Below are 22,217 nucleotides of genomic sequence, written 5' to 3'. Positions count from 1 at the left end.
ACCCCAACTATCATATCCCTGGGACACCTCCCAACTCCAACCATCATCCCCATGGGACACCTCCCAACCCCAACTATCATCCCCCTGGGACACATCCCAACCCCAACCATCATCCCCCTGGAACACCTCCCAACCCCAACTATCATCCCCCTGGGACACCTCCCAACCCCAACTATCATATCCCTGGGACACCTCCCAACTCCAACCATCATCCCCATGGGACACCTCCCAACCCCAACTATCATCCCCCTGGGACACATCCCAACCCCAACCATCATCCCCCTGGAACACCTCCCAACCCCAACTATCATCCCCCTGGGACACCTCCCAACCCCAACTATCATCCCCCTGGAACACCTCCCAACCCCAACTATCATCCCCCTGGGACACCTCCCAACCCCAACTATCATCCCCCTGGGACACCTCCCAACCCCAACCATCATCCCCCTGGAACACCTCCCAACCCCAACCATCATCCCCCTGGGACACCTCCCAACCCCAACCATCATCCCCCTGGAACACCTCCCATCCCCAACTATCATCCCCCTGGGACACCTCCCAACTCAACCATCATCCCCCTGGGACACCTCCCAACCCCAACCATCATCCCCCAGGGACACCTCCCAATTTCAACCATCATCCCCTTGGGACACCTCCCAACCCCAACTATCATCCCCCTGGAACACCTCCCAACCCCAACTATCATCCCCCTGGGACACCTCCCAACCCTATCATCCCCCTGGAACACCTCCCAACCCCAACCTTCATCCTCCTCTAACACCTCCCAACCCCAACCTTCATCCCCCTGGAACACGTCCCAACCCCAACCTTCATCCCCCTGGAACACCTCCCAACCCCAACCTTCATCCCCCTGGAACACCTCCCAACTCCAACTATCATCCCCCTGGAACACCTCCCAACCCCAACCATCATCCCTCTGGGACACCTCCCAACCCCAACCATCATCCCCCTGGGACACCTCCCAACCCCAACCATAATCCCCTTGGGACACATCCCAACCCCAACATTCATCCCCCTGGGACACCTCCCAACACCAACCATCATCCCCCTGGGACACCTCTCAACCCCAACCATCATCCCCCTGGTACACCTCCCAACTCCAACTATCATCCCCCTGGAACACCTCCCAACCCCAACCATCATCCCCCTGGAACACCTCCCAACCCCAACTATCATCCCCTTGGGACACCTCTCAACCCTAACCATCATCCCCCTGGTACACCCCCAAAACCAACCATCATCCCCCTGGGACACCTGCCAACACCAACCATCATCCCCCTGGGACACCTCCCAACACCAACCATCATCCCCCTGGGACACCTCCCAACTCCAACTATCATCCCCCTGGAACACCTCCCAACCTCAACCATCATCCCTCTGGAACACCTCCCAACCCCAACCATCATCCCCCTGGGACACCTCCCAACCCCAACCATCATCCCCTGGGACACCTCCCAACCCCAACCATAATCCCCCTGGGACACCTCCCAACCATCATCCCCCCGGGACACCTCCCAACACCAACCATCATCCCCCTGGGACACCTCCCAACACCAACCATCATCCCCCTGGGACACCTCTCAACCCCAACCATCACCCCCCTGGTACACCTCCCAACACCAACCATCATCCCCCTGGGACACCTCCCAACACCAACCATCATCCCCCTGGGACACCTCCCAACACCAACCATCACCCCCCTGGGACACCTCCCAACTCCAACTATCATCCCCCTGGAACACCTCCCAACCCCAACCATCATCCCCCTGGGACACCTCTCAACCCTAACCATCATCCCCCTGGTACACCCCCAAAACCAACCATCATCCCCCTGGGACACCTGCCAACACCAACCATCATCCCCCTGGGACACCTCCCAACACCAACCATCATCCCCCTGGGACACCTCCCAACTCCAACTATCATCCCCCTGGAACACCTCCCAACCTCAACCATCATCCCCCTGGAACACCTCCCAACCCCAACCATCATCCCCCTGGGACACCTCCCAACTCCAACCATCATCCCCCTGGGACACCTCCCAACCCCAACCATTATCCCCCTGGGACACCTCCCAACCCCAACCATCATCCCCCCAGGACACCTCCCAACACCAACCCTCATCCCCCTGGGACACCTCCCAACACCAACCATCATCCCCCTGGGACACCTCTCAACCCCAACCATCACCCCCCTGGTACACCTCCCAACACCAACCATCATCCCCCTGGGACACCTCCCAACACCAACCATCATCCCCCTGGGACACCTCCCAACACCAACCATCATCCCCCTGGGACACCTCCCAACTCCAACTATCATCCCCCTGGAAAACCTCCCAACCCCAACCATCATCCCCCTGGAACACCTCCGAACCCCAACTATCATCCCCCTGGGACACCTCCCAACCCCAACTATCAACCCCCTGGAACACCTCCCAACCCCAACCATCATCCCCCTGGGACACCTCCTAACCCTAACCATCATCCCCCTGGGACACCTCCCAACCCCAACCATCATCCCCCTGGGACACCTCCCAACCCCAACCATCATCCCCCTGGGACACCTCCCAACCCCAACCATCATCCCCCTGGGACATCTCCCAACCCCAACCATCATCTCCCTAGGACACCTTCTAATCCCAATCATCATCCCCCTGGGACACTTCCCAACCCCAAGCATCATCCCCCTGGGATACCTCCCAACCCCAACTATCAACCCCCTGGAACACCTCCCAACCCCATCATCCCCCTGGGACACCTCCCTACCCCACCCATCATCCCCCTGGGACACCTCCCAACCCCAACCATCATCCCCCTGGGACACCTCACAACCCCAACCATCATCCCCCTGGGACATCTCCCAACCCCAACCATCATTTCCCTAGGACACCTCCCAACCCCAAGCATCATCCCCCTGGGACACCTCCCAACCCCAACCATCATCCCCCTGGGACACCTCCCAACCCCAACAATCATCCCCCTGGGACACCTAACCCCAACCATCATCCCCCAGGGACACCTCCTAATTTCAACCATCATCCCCTTGGGACACCTCCCAACCCCAACCATCATCCCCCTGGGACACCTCCCAACACCAACCATCATCCCCCTGGGACACTTCCCAACACCAACCATCATCCCCCTGGGACACCTCCCAACACCAACCATCATCCCCCTGGGACAATTCTCAACACCAACCATCATCCCCCTGGTACACTTCCCAACCCCAACCATCACTTCCCTGGGACACCTCAAAACCTCAACCATCATCCCCCTGGGACACCTCCCAACCCCAACTATCAACCCCCTGGAACACCTCCCAACCCCAACCATCATCCCCCTGGGACACCTCCCAACCCCCAACCATCATTCCCTGGGACACCTCCCAACCCCAACCATCATCCCCCTGGGGCACCTCCCAACCCCCAACCATCATTCCCTGGGACACCTCCCAACCCCAACCATCATCCCTTTGGGACACCTCCCAACACACGACACTTACAACGGAAAACCGCAGATGACTGTGATAACAGTTGAACGTTCACTTACAAGATACTGAAACACACTTTAAGCCAGGAGGTGATGTAAGCCATATACTTGTCTTAACCCAGGAGAAAATGCAACATTTACGTTAAGCCAGGACAAAACACAACCCTTCACAAACAAGATACCTGCCGACGGATTACTGTTTTGCTGCTAAATTACATAAATATTGGGTGAATTTGTGTTACTATAACGTACCGTTGTAGCAACACACACACACACACACACACATGTATAGCCTCCGGTGTTTTCAACATTCAATATCAGGTTGTCAAAGTGCAGAGAGAAATTGAATCTGCATCCAGGCTGCGTGTTGCAGCTGGTAGATTGTCAACCACCTGCCTATATTGGAAAGATTTATTAGAGAGAGAGAGAGCAAGGGAGAGGATTGACGGGTGTGGCCAGACTCAATTGTTTCCTCCCTAGATTTGGTTGGTATAGTTTAGTTTGTTTACAAAGGCGCACTGTTCCAGGCGGTGTGCAATATACAGTGGTGCAGAGGAGGCTTTTGTGACAACGTTTCCCCCTACGTAGAGCTTTATGGTGATAGAGGGATATATACAGCTAACATGTAGGTGAGCACACACACCACACACACACACACACACACACACACACACACACACACACACACACACACACACACACACACACACACACACACACACACACACACACAAAGCTAATTGCCCTGCAACCTTAATCACTTAATCTCTAGTAGGTATTTTTTCCTAGAGGCAACTGTCCTGCTGTGTACTGTGTGGTATTTGCTGTGTTTGAGGCGCTGTCTTGGATCCTGACAGGTGGCTGAGAGACCCAACCATGTTGGACGTCTGACTGTTCCTTTTTCCTCCGTTTGCTTCCAGAAAGAAGATACCCAACGTGTCTCCCTTACCCGATAGACTTTAAACGCACTCAGTCAACTAATATATCTATTTCTTTTACAGTCTTGTGGGAACTTAGCCAGTACTTCTAACAGACAGACTTTAAACGCACTCAGTTAACTAATATATTTATTTCCTTTACAGTCTTGTGAGAACCTGGTAAGCAGTGACGCTGAGAGCACGACAGGAGAGCGAGGCCTTGCTGGCGTGGGTGCTGGAGGCTGTGTGGACACTGCACTCAAGGAGCCTGAAGTTCTTACACCCCAGCAAATTGATGAACACTTGCACCGCCATGAACAAGGTTATTCACCAACCTAGTCTCACGTCGATACGTTTAGGTTACGTTAAGCTCGGTTAAGATGTGTCGGGTTAGGTTTGGCTGGGCAGTACCTCCCCCTCCCGTGAGTGAACACCAGGGAACAAAGACAGTGTTGGACAGTGCCACTCGTCTTGTGAGTGAACGGTATTGAACAGTGCCATTCATACACTCAGAGATGAGTTTCTCACTGCATATACCCTGAGAGGTGTGTTTCTGAGTGTATATACATTGAGAGGTGTGTTTCTGAGTGTATATACACTGAGAGGTGTGTTTCTTAGTGTATATACACTGAGAGGTGTGTTTCTGAGCGTATATACCCTGAGAGTGTGTTTCTGAGTGTATATACACTGGGAGGTGTGTTTCTAAGTGTATATACACTGATAGGTGTGTTTCTGAGTGTATATACACTGAGAGGTGTGTTTCTCAGCGTATATACATTGAGAGGTGTGTTCATGAGTGTACAGAACTGAAAGGTGTGTTTCTGAGTGTATATACACTGCGAGGTGTGTTTCTGAGTGTATATACACTGAGAGGTGTGTTTCTGAGCGTATATACCCTGAGAGTGTGTTTCTGAGTGTATATACACTGGGAGGTGTGTTTCTAAGTGTATATACACTGAGAGGTGTGTTTCTCAGCGTATATACATTGAGAGGTGTGTTCCTGAGTGTACATCACTGAAAGGTGTGTTTCTGAGTGTATATACACTGAGAGGTGTGTTTCTAAGCGTATATACATTGAGAGGTGTGTTTCTGAGCGTATATACACTAAGAGGTGTGTTTCTGAGTGTATATCACTGAGAGGTGCGTTTTGAGCGTATATACACCGAGAGGTGTGTGTGTTTCTCAGCGTATATACGCTGATGCATACATTCCTCAGCGTATATACACTGATGAATACATTTCTCAGCGTATATACACTGATGCATATATTTATCAGCGTATATACCCTGAGGCACATGTTTCTCAGCGTATATACATTGATGCATGTGTTTCTCAACGTATATACACCGAAAGGTGCGTGTACAGGTGACATGCAACCGTGCAGTCGCTAGGCTTCAAACCTAATCAGTCAACCAGATGTGCATACTGATACCTATAACAGGTTTTTACTAACAGATTAACGCCTGTTTCGATTGGGTTGAACCTCCGTTTCACTTCTGTTGATGCTTGTTTCTGTTAGTGCCTGTTTCTGTTCCGTTTGTACCTGTTTCTGTTGTCTTAACCTGTTTCTACTCTGTTGACATCCGTTTTTTGTTCAGTAAACACGTGTCTTTTTGTTGTGTAAACACCTGCCTCTGTTGAGTCGACCTATTTCTGTTGTGCAAACACATGTTTCCTGTAGACACCTATTTATTGTGTAAACATTTGTTCTTGATGAGTAAACACCTGTTGTGTAAACACCTGTTTTTGTAGTGTAAACACCCCCTTTGTCGTGTAAACACCCGTTTCAGTAATCTAAACACTTGTTTCTGTAGTTTAAACACTTGTTTCTGTAATGTAAACACCTGTCTCTTGTAAACACCTGTTTATGCAATAAACAGTTTACTAATTTTTTTCGATGTAGTATTTTCATATATTCGTAGCCAAGCGCTACATAACGCTGCCTTGCCACTAATGCGTACACACATGTTACGCACGACAGGTGTGGAGTACGCACTGCACCGAGCCAAGGTGTGGAGCAAGTACTCCAAGGACGTGATGACGTACATAGAGAAGAGGGCGCAGATGGACCTGGAGCACGCCAGAAACCTGACTAAACTGGCCCACACCGTGCGACCAGCACTCAAAGAGGAGGTGGGTCCCACACAGTGCAAAGATTAGGTTCGGGATTTTTAACCCCGGAGGGTTAGTCACTCTGGATAACCCAGGAAAGTCAGTGCGTCCTTGAGGACTGTCAGTCTTATTTTATAACATAAATGTTATTAATCTAACGATTTTAATATTAACCATATTTTTTAAAGGGGTGGAAGGGTAAGCCAGCGGAAGGCCTCGGTCAGATGATCAAAAGCTCCAACTGCAGGTCATCATAAGACTAAGACCCGATTCAGGAAACACTTTTCCTGTTTAACCTAATACCTATCTTATTTCCACTGGGGTCCTTCAACCTCGTCCTCCAGGATGCCACCCACACCATTCGACTAACACTCAGGTACCTACTTGCTTGCTAGGTGAACGGGGACAGCAGGTGTAAGGAAACACGCCCAGTGTTTTCACCTGGTCGGGGACTGAACCACGGACACTCAGTGTGTGAGGCGAGAGCGTTGTCTACCAGGCCACGGGACACCGTCTCTTCCCTAGAGTTCTTTCCAATAAGTTACAAATTCATGAACATCAACGGAAATAATTCACTTTGACTCTTTTTTTTTTTTTGGTTTATCCTGGGTAATTTACCCTACATGATAACTGTACATAATTATGTGTACACAACGCACACATGAAATTAAATTCAATAAAATATTTTTATTTCTACAAGTACACGATACAACGTATACAGACCATAGCTGACACCAATGACATACTACTATATAGAAAGTCCTTTGCATTTCGGGCAAATTAGGTCGATTTTGTCCCAGGATGCGACCCACACCAGTCAACTAACACCCAGGTACCTATTTTACTGCTGGGCGAACATGGACAGCAAGTGTCTTAAAGAAACACGCCCTAATGTTTTCCAGCCGTACCGGGGATCGATCCCCGGACTTCAGTGTGTGAGCTGAGTGCGCTACCGAACGAGCTACGGGACACCGTAACACAGAGAAGCTTACGACGACATTTCGGTCTGACTTGTAAATGGCCCAAATCGGACCGAAACGTCGTAATAAACTTACCCACACAATCTTCTCAGTAGCTGCCCAATGTGCGTTGTGTTCCTCATTCTCGTATTGCTGTTTTTTTTTTTAAGTCGGGAATCGAACCCAGGACTGGTGTGCTGTAAGCCTCGATTCCCACTGTGGGTTGCATTCCTCTTTGCCTTATTATTTCTTAAGGATTGGGAATCGAACCCGTGACTGGTGTGACGCGAGTCGCGACTCTCTCCACTCGGCTCTGTCGGGATCATATGCATAACATTTGTTAAATGTTGGAGGTTCGATCCTCCTGTCTGGAACTGAACACCATGATCTCCCAGATGACAGTTTGACGGAGGACACATTTATGGGGGAAAACGCTAAACCCATAAGGAACATAGAGTGCCTGGCTAATGGAAGCGGGGTGGGAATGGTCAGGTTTAATCCAGGGAAAGTGAGAGTAATTCCAGTTTCACAGATCGTAGTGCAGAGTCGTTTAACTTGCAGTAAGAGAGCTAAACGTGGGTTTCTAGATAAATGGTTCAGAGAACCGACAAGTTGATCAATGAAACACATGTGCAACACCTGGTATCTATCTATATATATATATATATATATATATATATATATATATATATATATATATATATATATAATGTATATATATATATATAATGTATATATATGCAAGATTACAGGCATGTCTTGCTACTTCTACTTACACTTAGGTCACACTACACATACATGTACACATTTATTTATACACACTCATCTGAGTTTTCTTTGATTTTATCTTAATAGTTCTTGGTCTTATTACTTTTCCTTTTATATCCATGGGGAAGTGGAATAAGAATCTTTCCTCCGTAAGCCATGCGTGTTGTAAAAGTCAACTAAAATGCCGGGAACAATGGGCTAGTAACCCCTTTTCCTGTAAAGATTACTAAAAAGAATAAGAAGAAAATTGTTTTCTTTCTTTTTTGGGTCACCCTGCCTCGGTGGGAGACGGCCGACTTGTTGAAAAAAAAATATATATATATATATATATATATGTATATATATATATGTATATATATATATATGTATATATATATATATATATATATATATATATATATATATATATATATATATATATATACATATCATTCACTGGGTGAGTAGAACAGTTTTGTTATGCACTGAGAAACTTAAGATTACATCACTGTTCCCCTCACTGACACCTCCACTACACATGACTGTTCCCTTCACTGGCACCTCCACTACACATCACTGTTCCCCTCACTGACACGTCCACTACACATCACCGTGCTCCTCTCACTGACACCTCCACTACACATCACCGTGTTTCCCTCACTGACACCTCCACTACACATCACCGTGTTTCCCTCACTGACACCTCCACTACACATCACCGTGCTCCCCTCACTGACACCTCCACTACACATCACCGTGCTCCTCTCACTGACACCTCCACTACACATCACCGTGTTTCCCTCACTGACACCTCCACTACACATCACCGTGCTCCCCTCACTGACACCTCCACTACACATCACCGTGCTCCCCTCACTGACACCTCCACTACACATCACCGTGCTCCCCTCACTGACACGTCCACTACACATCACCGTGCTCCTCTCACTGACACCTCCACTACACATCACCGTGCTCCCCTCACTGACACCTCCACTACACATCACCGTGTTCCCCTCACTGACACCACTACACATTACCGTGCTCCCCTCACTGACACCTCCACTACACATCACCGTGTTCCCCTCACTGACACCTCCACTACACATCACCGTGCTCCCCTCACTGACACCTCCACTACACATCACCGTGCTCCCCTCACTGACACCTCCACTACACATCACCGTGCTCCCCTCACTGACACCTCCACTACACATCACTGTGTTCCCCTCACTGACACCTCCACTACACATCACCGTGCTCCCCTCACTGACACCTCCACTACACATCACCGTGCTCCCCTCACTGACACCTCCACTACACATCACCGTGTTTCCCTCACTGACACCTCCACTACACATCACCGTGTTCCCCTCACTGACACCTCCACTACACATCACCGTGCTCCCCTCACTGACACCTCCACTACACATCACCGTGCTCGTACACCACTCTGGTTACCTAAGCAAATGTATCACGAGATGGGATTACTGAAGTTGGGATACATGGGGTTTAAGAGAACCATGGGTTTGGATAAGAGGAAGCAACGCAGTGGAATACATCTGAGAGGATCCAGGCGCCCAAGTCCTGAATTCAGGGATTTAAGCGAAATAGTTTAAAACTACCCAGAGTCGGAGGGAGGGCTTGCCAGTGCTTATAACTTGGAGAGCAGATTCTCAGATTACTTTAAGAATTAATTTCCGGGGATTTCCAGTGAATGATTTGTCTAGGACAGAGTTTTCTAAATGATAATTAGTTTGGGCTTTGGAATACCAAGGAGGAGATGAGAGTTTATTGTAAATGGTTAATGTTAATTATAACATATGTTGGATGGGGGCAGGGTGATGGGCAGGGTGGTGGGCAGGGTGGTGGGCAGGGTGGTGGGCAGGGTGGTGGGCAGGGTGGTGGGACCTTACTGCAGCAAGAGAGGGAGTGTAACTGCTGGTAACAATAGATGTGATAAAACTATATATAATGAGAGAGTGAATGAACTTACTCTCCACCCTGGTTAATTTTGTCTCCGGGATGCGACCCACACCAGTCGACTAACACCCAAGTACCTATTTACTGCTAGGTGAACATGGGCACTGTGGGAGACGTGCCGATGTACACGTCTCGCCCTGCCTGGGAATCATACTCGGGCACTTTCGGTTGTGCGATTAGTACTCTACCATTTAAGTGGTGAATAATAATAATAATTGTAATAATAATAATCTTTATTTCTATAAGCACATGTACATCATATACAGATCAGCTGACATGAGTGACTTACTATATAGAAAGTCCCTCGTTATACAGAGCATTTAGAGCAAATTTGGTTAATTTTGTCTCCGGGATGCGACCCACACCAGTCGACTAACACCCAAGTACCTATATACTGCTAGGTGAACATGGACAGCAGATGTCTTAAGGAAACACGTCCTGTTTCCACCCGTACAGAAGATCGAACCACGGACCTCAATAAATGAGCCGAATGCGCCACCAACCCAGCTACGGGACACCACTAACCAGGAACTTTCTGCGCAGCAAAGACAGCACCTAAGTGCTCTAATCTACCGTTTAATATTACTCTGCTAAGCTCAAGATCTGCTTTCTGTTCAGCTCTCTAAAATTGGGCTCTATCTCGTTCTTCCGTCTCAAGATCTGCTCTCTTTTCAGCTCTCTAAAACTGGGCTCTATCTCGTTCTTCCGTCTCAAGATCTGCTCTCTGTTCAGCTCTCTAAAACTGGGCTCTATCACGTTCTTCCGTCTCAAGATCTGCTCTCTGTTCTGCTCTCTAAAACTGGGGTCTATCACGTTCTTCCGTCTCAAGATCTGCTCTCTGTTCTGCTCTCTAAAACTGGGCTCTATCACGGTCTTCCGTCTCAAGATCTGCTCTCTGCTCTGCTCTCTAAAACTGGGCTCTATCACGGTCTTCCGTCTCAAGATCTGCTCTCTGCTCTGCTCTCTAAAACTGGGCTCTATCACGGTCTTCCGTCTCAAGATCTGCTCTCTGTTCTGCTCTCTAAAACTGGGCTCTATCACGGTCTTCGTCTCAAAATCTGCTCTTTCAATTTCTGCTCTCTCTCTCTCGAGCCTAGAAACCTGTATTGTTGTGAGCGTCATTACGCTAGAAGCTTGTTAAGCTTAATGAGCTCATCAAGGTGGGAAGGGGAGCTCTGCAGTACCACTCCTAGTCACCTTGTAAGTGAAATTTCTCCAGGGAAATGACTTACTCCATCGAGGAAGTGATATACATTACTCGCTGTGATGGTTTGTGGGGCCCTGCTGTGATGGTCTGTGGGGTCCAACTGTCTTGGTTTGTGGGGCCCCACTCTGCTGGTTGTGGAACCCTACTTTGTTAATCTATGCAGCCCACTGTACTAATCCGTAACCGCCACTGTGCTGATCTGTAAACCCCCACTGTGCTGATCTGTAACCCCCACTGTGCTGATCTGTAACCCCCACTGTGCTGATCTGTAACCCCCACTGTGCTGATCTTTGGACTGTGTTGTTGAGGTGGTGTGGTAGCAGTTTCCCAGGCAACAGTAATTAGATTAAGTTACTCCTCGTCCTAGTAGTCTCGTCCGTTCCTTGTGAATGCCGGCCAGTTCGGGGAGCTGATCTGAAACGCCCTCTAATGAGGTACTCTGTAAACCTCATACAGAATGTCCACTCTTCCGACCCCACTCACCGCTGCTCTCCCACGCTGGGTAACCAAGGTTGATGGATCGATTACATTATCTTCATTTCATTACTACTGATCCCTTTGTATTTGACTGAAGAATCCTACTGTGTAGGCGAAATGTTTCATCGCTAAAGATACTCAATGGTAGAATTACCCACAAAATGTTAGGTACAAGGCCACGGATGCAAATAATGTGACAGTTTATCGTGGCAACGTTTTGCTTTCGGCTTGACGAAGCTCCTGGAGAGCGAAACGTTACCACAATAAAATGTCACATTAGTTGCACCTGAGTCCTATTTTCTAACAATCTCGTGGTGGTAGGGAGCGAACTCCCTTTCGTAAAAGATACGCTCTCATCCTCGGGAGGACGACCCAATTACACCGTACTAGAAACAGCAAAAATACACGCAACCGCTTCAAGTTACCCTCTCCGAGATACCTGATAACTGGTGGGTTCCATATTGTTTTAAGCCTGCCTCGGGAGACACAAACTTTGTGAAAGCCTTCAACACGTGCGATCATGATGTGACAGCACACACGATGCGTTACCGTAGTTACCGTGCGTTACGTTAAGTTAGGTTAGGTTAGGTTGGGTTAGGTTATATTAGGTTAGGTAAGGTTCGTCAGGAAACATGACAAGTGCGCTGATAAAGGAATGACAGGAATAGTGGGTAGATGGATCTTCAACCATATCTAACCTGCATAACACAAAGAATCACTAAACGGAGTCCTTTCTTTGTGATACTAGATGACCTCTAGTATCACAAAGTGATACTAGAGGACATCTTGGTATCCTGGTGTTCGTCTTTTTTTTTTTTTACTGAGACAAATTACATGCACCAACATTACGCTACTACGCTATTATCTATGATAGTTACACTGTAGGAACACCCACGGTGTGCTGCTACCCTATTCTGTATGACAGTTACATTATGGGAACACCGCAGTGTACTGCTATCCTATTCTGTATGACAATTACATTATGGGAACACCGCAGTGTACCGCTATCCTATTCTGTATGATAGTTACATTGTGGGAACACCGCAGTGTACTACTATCCTATTCTGCATGATAATTACATTATGGGAACACCGCAGTGTACTACTATCCTACTCTGTATGATAGTTACATTGTGGAAACACTGCAGTGTACTACTATCCTATTCTGTATGAGTTACATCGTGGGAACACCGCAGTGTACTACTACCCTATTCTGTATGATAGTTACACTGTGGGAACACCTGCAGTATGTTGTTACTACCCTATTTAACATGATATGGCCGTCCATGTGAAGGCTCACCAACTCAAATAATGGTCCATTTAGGAGAATTGCCAAGTAAATGAGAAATCCATCAACACCTCGGCTGCTTGGACCTCTCCAGCAGGAGGTTCGGGCATAGAGATTAGAATGACTCTTGAAACCGGTCACAGGTATTTCTCCGGTACGTAAGAGTGACTAGCCAAGACAGCCAGCTAGCCACAACATCGTCGTGTAACATGTGGGAATCTTAACTGAGGAAACGTTTCGCCAGCCAGTGGCTTCCTCAGTCCAGTGCAGAAAATGACAGTAGAAGATGAGGAAGAGATTGAAGTAATCAATCCTTCAACCTGGACTCTTCTCTCCTAATCCACCTTCCATTCCCCCTTTTGTTAAACCATCTCCTATTCCCCTCTCTCCTAATCCACCTACATTATCTCTGTCCATTCTACCTTCAATCCTCTATTAACATCCTCCATCTCAACATCCTCCGTCTCTCTCTCTCTCCCGCCCCCGCCTCCTCTCTCTTGCCTCTCACCCCTCCCATCCTCTTCACTTCCCTCTCTCTTTCCCACTTACCCCTTAAGGGGATTGGCATTCGATGTCACTGGACGTCGTAATATAAATTCTGGGAAGTGACTAGCATTGTGGAGCAGGTCACAGCCTCACCCTGGAGGAGGAATACGATGACGAGGATGATTAGGAAGAGGATAATGAGAAAATGAGAACGTGTTTGCTTAGACTTCATCCTCTTCTCTGCAATATTGGAAGCTGCTGATGATGTGCTGATTGCAACACGAGAGTACTAGAGCTATCATTCAACTCCCCTCCGTGGTTGTTTAGCATATACATGTATGTATATATGTATGTATATATATATATATATATATATATATATATATATATATATATATATATATATATATATATATATATATATATATATATCATATATAAACTTAAGCGGAATTTTCACCTGTAATCCGCTAGTAGTTACAACAAAGATCACTTTAATCTTTGCACAGAGATTAAGTTCAAAGTTGCTCTTGTTTACCAAAGTCAGTCCAGCTTTGTGTTGTCTGAACCTGAGGGCAGCTTGTTAGTATATAGAAGGGGAAAAGTGGCAGATAGACAAGCACACACTGACACAGGCAGAGAGAGAGAGAGAGAGAGAGAGAGAGAGAGAGAGAGAGAGAGAGAGAGAGAGAGAGAGAGAGAGAGAGAGAGAGAGAGAGAGAGAGAGAGAGAAAGAGAGAATAACTCACCGTGTTCCATGAATGCATCAATTAAATTTTTTCTTCTTAGTCTCTGTCTGTCTATCTGTCTCTTTTTCCCTCTCTCACTGTGTCTCACACAAACACACACACACACACACACAATCAACATATCAACCTTCAACCTACACATTTTAATGCTCCCTACCATCGCCGGACAAGTTCAGACAGACGCCTCGCACAAAGACCAACCCAGGAGTCGAGATATCTCATGTTTTTAACAAGAGAGTGGATACCTGTGAAACAGAGAGATGCTGCAATGTCTCGTATTAAAACAATCTTGTTGATTGCGAGATGAAGACATCATGGCTGTTATTACCAGCTGGATTTTCTATATTCTACTGAGTGCTGTCAAGCTGTGAAATAAAAGGTCGTTGAAAAGGTACAAACTGAGACGTTTCTTCTCCGTCATTGCGTATACCAAACATTATCTGGCCGGTAAAGATGGTGCCCCGTGGCCTGGTGGCTAAACCTCTCGCTTCACACGGCGAGTGCCTGGGTTCGATTCCCAGCGAGGGTAGAAACATTTGGCGTGTTTCTTTACACCGGTTGTCTATGTTCATCCATCAGTAAAATGGGTACCTGGGAGTTAGTCGACTGGTGTGGGTCGCATCCTGGGACCAAACTGACCTAATTTGCCAGAAATGCTCAGCATAACAAGCAGCTATGGTCTGTATACCTTGTACATGTACTTGTAGAAATAAAGATATTATTATTAAATGACCAGTTAAAACATGGGTGAAATGACCGATAAAAACAAGGGGTTGAAAAGACCGGTTAAGACATTAGTTGAAATGACATATTTTCGATAAGTTAGATGTGGACAGAAATTGCCGAAACAGCCTTCCCAAGGACGTTTCACTCTGCAGAGCTTTATCACATCTCAGTAAAGCTCTAGAGAGCGAAATGTCGTTATAATAAAAACTTGATCTACAACCTCTCATGGTCAGTATTGTGTACATCAACATCACTGTGTACAATCTACGTAATTCTATTTTAAAGGCATTTAATTCTATTTTAAAGATATGTAATTCTATTTTAAAGGCATTTAATTCTATTTTAAAGATATGTAATTCTATTTTAAAGGCATTTAATTCTATTTAAAAGGTATTTAATTCTGTTTTAAGGTATTTAATTCGACTTATTTCTATTTTAAATCTATTTAACTCTATATAAGTCTATTCTATTTTTTTTTTGTAATCTCTGTCTTCATATTTTTAAGACATATTATATATACTTACACCATTACTGACATTCTATTAATCCGTTTAAGAAGAAATTATATAAAAAATACGAGAGAGTGAGTTACTTCTCTTACTGTGAAGTTTAATAATAATAAAAATAATAATAATAATAATAATAATAATCTTTATATCTAGAAGTATGTGTACAAGGTATGCAAGCCCAGATGTTTACTTAGAAACGGGAATGTATATATGAGGAATGCTAAACATCTAAGTTATCGTGTTACATTAGTCATTCTTTGATATCTTTGTCAGCAGTCGTCGAAACAAATGCTTAGAGGTAAGTTTTTAATGAGTTAGGTTACCTTACTAACTCTCCGTTTGTTTTGCAAACATCGGGGTAAGTTAGGTTGTGTCAGCGTATTAGGTGAAGTCGGGTAAGTTGTAGCAGCACACAGATTAGTTGTGATGACCAAACTGTTTGTGTTGCAGAGTTTCCTGCCGTTCCAGTCCATCTACTGCACAGCACTGGACCAAGACATTGAGAACAGCTCACAGCTCAGCCAGACCTGTACGCTTCTCCAGACACACAAATTCATAGAGGTAAGAGAATGATGCCAGAGACCTTGAGCTTTTACACAAATAACCCGCACATAGGAGAGACAAGCTTATGACGACGTTTCGCTCCGACCTGGACCATTTACAAGTCACACTAACACACGAAGGTGAGAAAGCCACGAGAGGGGGAGAAGGAAGGGTAAAAGAGAGGAAGAAAGAAGTGTTAGTGTTAGTAGGAAGGGGAGTAATTGTAGACAGAAAGGGGAATGAAGCAAGGCAATAGTAGAAGTAGTAAGAGTGGTAGAAGAAGAAGAAGAAGAAGAAGAAGAAGAAGAAGAAGAAGAAGCAGCAGCAGCAGCAGCAGCAGCAGCAGCAGCAGCAGCAGCAGCAGCAGCAGCAGCAGCAGCAGCAGCAGCAGCAGCAGCAGCAGCAGCAGCAGCAGCAGCAGCAGCAGCAGCAGCAGCAGCAGCAGCAGCAGCAGCAGCAGCAGCAGCAGCAGCAGCAGCAGCAGCAGCAGCAGCAGCAGCAGCAGCAGCAGCAGCAGCAGCAGCAGCAGCAGCAGCAGCAGCAGCAGCAGCAGCAGCAGCAGCAGCAGCAGCAGCAGCAGCAGCAGCAGCAGCAGCAGCAGCAGCAGCAGCAGCAGCAGCAGCAGCAGCAGCAGCAGCAGCAGCAGCAGCAGCAGCAGCAGCAGCAGCAGCAGCAGCAGCAGCAGCAGCAGCAGCAGCAGCAGCAGCAGCAGCAGCAGCAGCAGCAGCAGCAGCAGTGGAAGAGTACTTCACTCGGGGACCACCACACTCGGGGACCACCACACTCGGGGACCACCACACTCGGGGACCACCACACTCGGGGACCACCACACTCGGGGACCACCACACTCGGGGACCACCACACTCGGGGACCACCACACTCGAGGACCACCACACTCGAGGACCACCACACTCGAGGACCACCACACTCGGGGACCACCACACTCGGGGACCACCACACTCGGGGACCACCACACTCGGGGACCACCACACTCGGGGACCACCACACTCGAGGACCACCACACTAGGGGACCACCACACTCGAAGACCGCTACACTCGGGGACCACCACACTCGAGGACCACCACACTCGGGGACCACCACACTCAAGGACCACCACACTCGGGGACCACCACACTCGAGGACCACCACACTCGGGGACCACCTCACTCGAGGACCACCACACTCGAGGACCACCACACTCGAGGACCACCACGCCAGAGGACCACCACACTCGAGGACCACCACACTCGAGGACCACCACACTCGAGGACAACCACACTCGAGGACCACCACACTCGAGGACTACCACACTAGGGGACCACCTCACTCGAGGACCACCACACTCGGGGGCCACCACACTCGAGGACCACCACACTCGGGGACCACCACACTCGAGGACCACCACACTTGAGGACCACCACACTCGAGGACCACCACACTCGGGGACCACCACGCTCGAGGACCACCACACTCGAGGACCACCACACTCGAGGACCACCATACTCGAGGACCACCACACTCGAGGACCACCACACTCGAGGGCCACCACACTCGGGGACCACCACAATCGAGGACCACCACACCCGAGGACCACCTCACTCGAGGACCACCACACCCAAGGACCACCTCACTCGAGGACCACCACACTAAAAGACCACCTCACTCCAGGAGCACCTTCGTCGTTAGTAAAATAGTCTTGTGTATTGTTCCAGAGGATAAAGCCTGACCATGGATAAAGCCTGACCAAGAATAAAGCCTGACCATCGTTCACCGCCCCTGCAGTTTTAAATACAATGTGACTATTTCTGTAACGTGGGTTGCCGTCCACGGCTAGGAATGAATTGTGGAAATGGTTGGTGGAATGACGGTTAACAGATTATGAATGGTTTTCTTTGTATTCTGATGACAACGTCTGTATGATGACAAAATATTTGTAACGACAACAACCAATACGTAATGATAGAAACAAACTGGTAATGATAGCAATAATCTCGTAATGATAGCAACAAACTGGTAATGATAGCAATAATCTCGTAATGATAGCAACAAACTGATAATGATAGCAATAATCTCGTAATGATAGAAACAAACTGGTAATGATAGCAATAATCTCGTAATGATAGCAACAAACTGGTAATGATAGCAATAATCTCGTAATGATAGCAACAAACTGATAATGATAGCAATAATCTCGTAATGATAGAAACAAACTGGTAATGATAGCAATAATCTCGTAATGATAGCAACAAACTGATAATGATAGCAATAATCTCGTAATGATAGCAACAAACTGATAATGATAGCAATAATCTCGTAATGATAGCAACAAACTGATAATGATAGCAATAATCTCGTAATGATAGCAACAAACTGATAATGATAGCAATAATCTCGTAATGATAGCAACAAACTGATAATGATAGCAATAATCTCGTAATGATAGCAACAAACTGATAATGATAGCAATAATCTCGTAATGATAGCAACAAACTGATAATGATAGCAATAATCTCGTAATGATAGAAACAAATAAAAAATGGTAACAAATCAGAAATCATAGCAACAAATTAAAAAAATAAATAAAAATAATAACAACAAATTCGTAATAACATCAACAGATCTGTAAAAAAAATACAACAAATTGACAATGTAATTAATTTTCGTATGACCAGAGCGCACAATAACCAATGTAATCGATTACTTTTAAATCCCACTCATGAACAAGATTATATACACAGAGATGTGTATGTCTCTCAATGTATATATGCATATATATATATATATATATATATATATATATATATATATATATATATATAGATAGATAGATAGATAGAGAGAGAGAGAGAGAGAGAGAGAGAGAGAGACAGACAGACAGACAGACAGACAGACAGAGAGAGAGAGAGAGAGAGAGAGAGAGAGAGACAGACAGACAGAGAGACAGAGACAGAGAGACAGAGACAGAGAGAGACAGAGACAGACAGACAGACAGACAGACAGAGAGTGGATATATATACAGTAGGGGCCCACTTATACGGCAGGTTAGGTTCCAGGCTACCGCCATAAAGCTGAAATCGCCGTAAAGTGGAACGCCCTTTTTTACACTTATAAATGCAATAAACTACTATTATTATTATTATTATTAACACACTGGCCGATTCCCACCAAGGCAGGGTGGCCCGAAAAAGAAAAACTTTCACCATCTTTCACTCCATCACTGTCTTGCCAGAAGGGTGCTTTACACTACAGTTTTTAAACTGCAACATTAACACCCCTCCTTCAGAGTGCAGGCACTGTACTTCCCATCTCCAGGACTCAAGTCCGGCCTGCCGGTTTCCCTGAATCCCTTCATAAATGTTACTTTGCTCACACTCCAACAGCACGTCAAGTATTAAAAACCATTTGTCTCCATTCACTCCTATCAAACACGCTCACGCATGCCTGCTGGAAGTCCAAGCCCCTCGCACACAAAACCTCCTTTACCCCCCCACCTCCAACCTTTCCTAGGCCGACCCCTACCCCGCCTTCCTTCCACTACAGACTGATACACTCTTGAAGTCATTCTGTTTCGCTCCATTCTCTCTACATGTCCGAACCACCTCAACAACCCTTCCTCAGCCCTCTGGACAACAGTTTTGGTAATCCCACACCTCCTCCTAACTTCCAAACTACGAATTCTCTGCATTATATTCACACCACACATTGCCCTCAGACATGACATCTCCACTGCCTCCAGCCTTCTCCTCGCTGCAACATTCATCACCCATGCTTCACACCCATATAAGAGCGTTGGTAAAACTATACTCTCATACATTCCCCTCTTTGCCTCCAATGACAAAGTTCTTTGTCTCCACAGACTCCTAAGTGCACCACTCACTCTTTTTCCCTCATCAATTCTATGATTCACTTCATCTTTCATAGACCCATCTGCTGACACGTCCACTCCCAAATATCTGAATACGTTCACCTCCTCCATACTCTCTCCCTCCAATCTGATATTCAATCTTTCATCACCTAATCTTTTTGTTATCCTCATAACCTTACTCTTTCCTGTATTCACCTTTAATTTTCTTCTTTTGCACACCCTACCAAATTCATCCACCAATCTCTGCAACTTCTCTTCAGAATCTCCCTAATCTCTACTAATAAATGTAATATACTACTAATAAATGTAATATACTACTAATAAATGTAATATACTACTAATAAATGTAATATACTACTAATAAATGTAATATGCTACTAATACACATTTCCTCAATTAACTGTTTTCTTAGTTCTGTTTATTTTTATTGACTTTAAATTTCTTCCCTCTATTTTAAATTATTCATTATTTCTCCTAGCATGATATTCTAATCTCCAGATCATTATTAAATCAAGAAGCTACTGAACAGTGCAGTCACTAGCGATGTGAGGACGGAGGATAGAGCTTCCACCACTCCTTGCTGTGACTGGCATACAAGCTGTGATGATTCTGTTTATGTAGAATAATCATCATTCTCCCATTTCTCTCTTTCTCATCTCCCAATTTACACATTTCTAGTGCAAGACTGAGGAACTGATTACCTTATCTTCTACCGTCTACAAGGCTGAGGAACTGATTATCTTATCTGTGACTTTCCCGTTTCAACGCCTTCACACTAATATTCAGCTATTGCTAATACAATATGGAGATTGTATAGAACAGATTTTTGGAGTGGTGGTTGATGCAGTATTGTGGTTGTGATAGTTACTTTAGTGGTTGTGGTAGTGGTGGTAGCGGATGTGTCTGGTGGTGTTGTTGTTGTTCGTGGCAGTACACGATCTTGTTGGCTGTGGTAGCGGTGGCTGCGTTTGTTTATGTGGCGAAAAGTGTGGCGGTGGTTGTTGTAGTTGGCGAGGAAATGGTTGTTGTTGCGGTGGTGATGGTGATGGTAGTGAGAATATTTGTAGCTGTGCTATAATTGAAATTATTGTGAGTGTTGATACAGTCGATGGATGCTGTATTGATTGGAGAGAGAGAGAGAGAGAGAGAGAGAGAGAGAGAGAGAGAGAGAGAGAGAGAGAGAGAGAGAGAGAGAGAGACAGAGAGAGAGGAGGGTAAACGAGGATGAAGAAGGCAGACGAGGTACCACACAACAATTACCCACCTCATCAGTCTCACGAATACTGAGAAGATTGCACAGGTCTTGCAAGACAGCTGTTGAACGAATGATGGTGAATGTTTCTTTTTTTTCTGGGGGTTAATCTTCATTGGTGGGAGTGACTAAAAAAACAAAAACAAAAATAAAAGCCAGAATTCACTCTGCCATCACAGGTCGTAAAGTTAGAAGAAACAGCTTCACCGTCTTTCATGCAATCACTGTCTTGACAGAAACATGTCAACATTGAGATTGATAAGCGTTATGACCTTGGGGGTGAGGATAAATTAAGGCATATACTGAAGGAGTCCAAAATGGAAAAAATATATAGTTTGGCTGATAGGCAGGCGGTTGACTGCAAGGTCAAGGTTGTGGATGTGGTGGCATTATTGTAATTGTGGTGGTGTTTTTGTATTTATGGTGGTTGTGATGGTGCTATTGTGGTTGTGGTGGTGTTATTGTGGTGGTGGAGGTTGTGGTGGTGAAGGTTGTGGCAGAAGTTATGTTGTTGACAGTGCATAGAATTCGGTGGAACTGGTATGACAAGGGTCGTGTCTGGCACGGCGTTCTTCTATCTTCCTTAGGTCACCCTTTCGCCTCGTACCGTTCATTCTAAACTTTCTCCCGTAACTTCAACTGCCACAAGCTCTTACTCCTCACCTCGCGCCACAACTCGCTAACACTCGCAAGTTCGCCACAATCTGTTGCAGGCAGGCGCAGCCTTTCTGAAGTAGGCGCCACCTCCTTCACCTCGCTATAACTTGTCGCTAGTTAGATGAAGGTACCAGAAAACATCATTAACTCAACCAAGCGGCCGCAGGTGGAACATGTCAACCAGGAGCACTGCAATCACTTTACACACGTCTCGCTTAATGTCAATAG

At 46.4% G+C, this 22,217-nt stretch overlaps 1 protein-coding gene across 13 annotated transcripts in view; it reads left to right on the top strand.

Moving 5' to 3' along the window:
- LOC128704175 (rho GTPase-activating protein 45) overlaps positions 1 to 22,217 on the top strand; it is a 525,272-nt gene that overhangs the window by 438,988 nt on the left and 64,067 nt on the right. For all 13 annotated transcript variants that reach the window (XR_011393852.1, XR_011393853.1, XM_070099091.1 and 10 more), the window contains 3 exons: positions 4,595 to 4,751; positions 6,411 to 6,562; positions 16,122 to 16,232. Coding sequence is in view for 11 of the 13 variants with exons in the window: in XM_070099091.1 (XP_069955192.1) it covers positions 4,595 to 4,751; positions 6,411 to 6,562; positions 16,122 to 16,232 (420 nt within the window). In the remaining 2 variants the exon portion in view is untranslated. The remainder of the gene's footprint in view (positions 1 to 4,594; positions 4,752 to 6,410; positions 6,563 to 16,121; positions 16,233 to 22,217) is intronic.

The sequence above is a fragment of the Cherax quadricarinatus genome, chromosome 66 (genome assembly GCF_038502225.1).
Source record: "Cherax quadricarinatus isolate ZL_2023a chromosome 66, ASM3850222v1, whole genome shotgun sequence".
Classification (NCBI taxonomy): Eukaryota; Metazoa; Arthropoda; class Malacostraca; order Decapoda; family Parastacidae; genus Cherax; species Cherax quadricarinatus.
This window is presented reverse-complemented; position numbering and strand designations above follow the sequence as displayed.